The following is a 4618-nucleotide window of genomic DNA, read 5'->3' on the forward strand; positions in this document are numbered from 1 at the left end:
TTTTGTCTCTGTCATCCTTTCCTCCTGCTGTCTGGCTGATCTGAGCACCCCAACACCCTACACCAGGTCATCCTGCTGCCTGGACACACCCCAACACACTACACCAGGTCATCCTGCTGCCTGGACACACCCCAACACCCTACACCAGGTCATCCTGCTGCCTGGACACACCCCAACACCCTACACCAGGTCATCCTGCTGCCTGGACACACCCCAACACCCTACACCAGGTCATACAGCAAAGAAAATACAGGCAATATTTATTGACTTACAATTTTTGGAAAAACATTTAGTAGTAACAATACATGTCTTGCACACCCATATAAATAAACATTAAGACTAAAGAGACAAACTTGTAAAATCAACACTGGCAAATAAAATGTATTTTTGAAGTTGTCAGGGGTGCAGTTTGCGTTTCTTCATGTTCTGTCCCTGTCTATGTGGACTATGCAGTTCTCCTGTCACAAATCAGAAACAATGGTGTCACCTGACAAGACGCTTTCACCTTTGTATTGATGTAAACATTAATGGGGAAACTGTCTCCAGGTGATGTAAACAGACTTGTTACCGTCACCTGCTCTGCTGCCCTGGTGGTGGTGGTGATGGGAAGGTGGGCAGTGGGTGGGGAGACTATGTGAGGGGGGGTCCTGTGGTCTGAGGGTGGGGAGGGGCCCTCTTTGAGGCGTCTTACTGCGTGTCAGCATCCGGTGGTTACTTGGCGTGGAGGGGTGGGGGCCTCCGGTGGCCCCCCCTGTAGGGGCCTCGGTGGCCCCCCCTGTAGGGGCCTCGGTGGCCCCCCCTGTAGGGGCCTCCATCTCCTCAATCCCATCCAGGGTGAAGTTCCACAGCTCCGGGTCGTCTGGGAAACAAGGATGGCAGAACGGTTTATTAGATAAAGAGGCACTGTGATTGTCCCTGCGCTGTGATGGCGGGAACGTGTCTATGAACACCGGGACCACACAGAGGTACAGTAACCCTAGACTGTCTGGTCATGGTCTGGTCTCTTCCCTGTAACTGGATATTTATGTAGTATTTTCATTGATTTGATTGTAAACAGGAACAGGGTGGCCAATGTATAGCCCCCAGTATGAATGAAGGATTACAGAATTTAAAATAAATGAATATTAGTTTCAGACAGCTCAGCGGCTGTGCCCCAGAGCCCCCTGCAGAGGTGTACAGGCTCAGCTGCTCTGGAGCCCCCTGCTGGTCAAGCACTGTACCAGCCAGATGGTCCTCTCTGCTGCAGGACTCTCCTAATCCACTAGAGGCGGTATGGCCCTGGCCCTGGCCCTGGCCCTGGTCCTGTCTCTTGGCCTCCATCTGCTGTCTGAACTTCTGCTGGAGTTGCTGCTGCTTGAGCTTCCTCAGCTGTTTGGGGTCAGTGTGTCCTAACCCTAACCCTTCAGAGAGAGACGAGTCCACGCATTCTTCTGCTGGCCTGAGGAATGGGGGTGAAGGGGTCATACTGTTTAGGAGCATTTACGACATTCATCCAGGGATTTTTCTACTGAGGCCATGATAGGAGCTGGTGGTGGTGTACCTGGGGCCAGAGCAGGGCGGATCTACAGGAACCGCAGCTCCGGGGACAAAACTTGGGGTGTGGCACAATGAGGTCACCTCCCTGCCTCCTCCCCTGCGCTGGGCTCTGGGCTGCTCCGGAGGGGCCCTGTCCTGCCCAGTCCCTCCAGCCCTCCGGCCTTGCACCAGGCTACTGAACCGGGCTTTCTCCACGGCCGGCTCACCATCCGAGCGCTTTGTCTGGGCCAGGTCCACAGGAGGAGCCGGCTGTGGGTGAGAGATAGAGAGGAGACACTGGCCTAACTGCAGGACAGATGGTAAACCACACTATGAACAGAAGCCAGTACCTGTTTAGGAATCTTGTTGATGGCTATGAGGTATTCTTTATTCAGGATGCAGTTCCCCAGGGCGTTCCCAAAGCACCTACAGAGCAGAGAAGTTTGTCTGTTTTTTGGGAAACTTCCAGTTTCAACAGTCAGTGTAGGTGTTCCTAATGCAACGGTCAGTGTAGGTGTTCCTAATGCAACGGTCAGTGTAGGTGTTCCTAATGCAACGGTCAGTGTAGGTGTTCCTAATGCAACGGTCAGTGTAGGTGTTCCTAAGGCAACGGTCAGTGTGGGTGTTCCTAAGGCAACGGTCAGTGTAGGTGTTCCTAAGGCAACGGTCAGTGTAGGTGTTCCTAAGGCAACGGTCAGTGTGGGTGTTCCTGATGTACTTCAGAGCTCTCTTCAGCCCGTCTGTCACTGCCTCCTTGCGGGCCTTCTCCAGCGACAGGGCTTTGGACTTCAGCCCCTCGCTCACGCCGTAGCCCACATCTTCATGGAAAGAACCATCCTGATGAGAGGAACACTGGTCACATTGCTTTCTCAACCTTTGGTGAACCGTAGTCATTGCCTGGTTATTGGTGAGTGCTACTGTGTGTGACCCACCCCCCACTTGGACTCTAACGAGCAATCTTCCCAAGGGTAGGAAGTATCTACCTACATGTCTATGTATTTATCAGAGATGACACACTTCACTTCTACTTGAGTGAAGGATGTGTGTACTTTTCCCATCTATCTATCGTAACCCACAAACAGCATGTTGATGGATTGAGGTATAGTCTGACCTTTAGTTGCACTTTGACAAAAGCACTGACTCCCACATAGAACTTCCCATTGATGAGATCCACAAAGTCTACAAGGAGAAACACTGACAATCACTGAGAGTGACTCAGCATGGCTGGAGCTGCAGCCCCTGAGAGTGACTCAGCATGGCTGGAGCTGCAGCCCCTGAGAATGAAGAATGTGTGATTAGCACGTGATCACGTGTGATTGGCTCTCTCACCGACGTTCTGCTGGGAGATGGAGTGAGACCAGCCGTTGTAGCCAAACATCTCGTTGGCCAAGCTGATGACACGGTGACCCTCGATGTAGCACACCTGTGAATGCACAACACACACAGCATGTCGGATTAACAGTGTACATTAACAAGTGTGTGTGTGCGTGTATGGCGTACCTTCTGGCCTCCTCCAGCCATTCTGGTACTGATGTACTCTGGTCCCAACTTCTGTCGCAATGCATTCTGGACAGCCTGGTACTCTTCTGCCGTGTAGTTATTCTGCTGACACGATGGTGGGTTAGTTTTGGAGCCGTTACGTCCGCTATGTTAAAAGTCTAGTCTGATCTCACTAGTCTGATCTCACTAGTCTGATCTCACTAGTCTGATCTCACCAGTCTGATCTCACTTCGCTGTCCTCATCTTCTCTGGGGTGAGATAAAGTAATAGCTTAGACATACTACCAGTGTCACTCTCATACAAAGGAGGCGTGTAAACCAAGACACGATCCGTTTCATCCACGTCAACATGCAGCACCCACCTGTCCAAAGATTTTCGGTGGCCGGTCATCCCGCTGGTCTTCCGTGTCATGGTGCATGTTTATACGGCCACCTGCGACCTAGGCGCCACAACCAGGTGCAGCAACAACACAGTAAAGTCAGAATTGTATCATAGCTAGCGTAGTTAGTTAGCTTGCCAGTTAGCCTACCACTCTGTTTTTTATGCATTACAATGTCATACATGTCATACAAAATAACAAAAAGGAAAGTTAAACTGTTCATCACAAAGCAATATATAGCCTTCACGTTTAAACAACTGTGTTACTTTAGCTAGCAATATAGCTTACCAGCTAGTCAGGCTACCAGCAGCAGTATTTCAAAAACTCGCGCTTGTCGCTTGAGTTTGGGTTGCCAGGTTTGTAATATATTATCCTCCATCAAGGACTCTAAAACCCTTTATAAAACTATTCTACGATTAGATCTATTTTAAACTTGCTTGCTTCCTTTCTATCCTATGCTGAGGAAAGACTGGAGGGACGCATGTGCATCTGTACTTATCTGTACCCCCTTGCCGATCAGTAGTATGACTTCCTTGGGGCTGGGAGAATGAGGCTCCAGCCCACGGAAATATTGCTTGCCAGACCTGTCTAGTTCCCTCATGCCCAGAGGCGTTCAGGCTATGCCTAAACTTGTCTGTAGATGGTCCCAGGTTAATAGCTCGTTAATTGTGATACTGGAAAGTAGGTTAATTAATTCAAATATGCATTGCTTTTACTGCAGTGCGTGATAGCTGCAATGTCAGATAAAGGGCCTCTAAAGAAATAATTCGTTAAATTCCAGTGTAGATGTAGTTGGCCGCTAATTCAAAGCCTACTATTATTTCCATCAAATACAGTCTAACAGGTCTGAATCGTCTATAAAGCTGCATAACGTGGGATTCGGACCACATCTGTGATCATTTAAATATAAATAAATAAAACAAATTCCTTGTATATAAATCGACTATCCGGTGTCCGCCTGCGACTACTACCGTGACGCGACAGATGGCGGAGAGAAGTGGCCCCTTGCCGCTTTTTAAACTGGGTAAATTGGGGTCAGAGCTGTATATAGAACACTACTCTTCACTGCCAGGCTTGGCTTTTTATATATAATTCATTATGTTTGTGAACCCTGCGGCTCTAATATCTCACATATATATATATATGCTTAGACCACCCCTCTTCGACGCTGTACCTAGCATGGGTGTAGCCTCGTTCTGCGAATAAAGGAGAACTCTCTGGGTC

General features: G+C 49.2%; 1 protein-coding gene across 2 annotated transcripts; it reads right to left on the minus strand.

Annotated features, from left to right (window-relative positions):
* Positions 1-179: 179 nt before the first annotated feature.
* On the minus strand, positions 180-3870 carry rad52 (RAD52 homolog, DNA repair protein). Of its 2 annotated transcripts, XM_062462800.1 has the most exons (12): positions 3683-3869; positions 3377-3454; positions 3016-3117; positions 2845-2938; positions 2627-2694; positions 2234-2352; positions 1866-1941; positions 1541-1785; positions 1221-1438; positions 810-859; positions 569-761; positions 180-458 (listed from the first exon to the last, which is right to left on the minus strand). In XM_062462800.1, exons 2-12 carry the CDS (start codon positions 3431-3433, stop codon positions 397-399), a joined length of 1284 nt encoding a protein of 427 aa, XP_062318784.1. In that variant the 5' UTR covers positions 3434-3454; positions 3683-3869; the 3' UTR covers positions 180-396. The 2 variants fall into 2 exon arrangements, with proteins under 2 accessions (XP_062318784.1, XP_062318783.1); XM_062462799.1 differs by having other exon boundaries at positions 569-859; positions 3683-3870.
* Between the last annotated feature and the right edge of the window lie 748 nt (positions 3871-4618).

The sequence above is a fragment of the Osmerus eperlanus genome, chromosome 5 (assembly GCF_963692335.1).
Source record: "Osmerus eperlanus chromosome 5, fOsmEpe2.1, whole genome shotgun sequence".
NCBI classification, from domain to species: domain Eukaryota; kingdom Metazoa; phylum Chordata; class Actinopteri; order Osmeriformes; family Osmeridae; genus Osmerus; species Osmerus eperlanus.

Coding starts and splice junctions, on each gene's coding strand:
- rad52 (XM_062462799.1), bottom strand. CDS start 3,433: ATGCACCATGACACGGAAGACCAGCGGGATGACCGGCCACCGAAAATC. Junction 2,695..2,844: donor CATCTCCCAGCAGAACGTCG/GTGAGAGAGCCA, acceptor TTCTCCTTGTAG/ACTTTGTGGATCTCATCAAT. Junction 1,439..1,540: donor CCGCCCTGCTCTGGCCCCAG/GTACACCACCAC, acceptor CCCATTCCTCAG/GCCAGCAGAAGAATGCGTGG.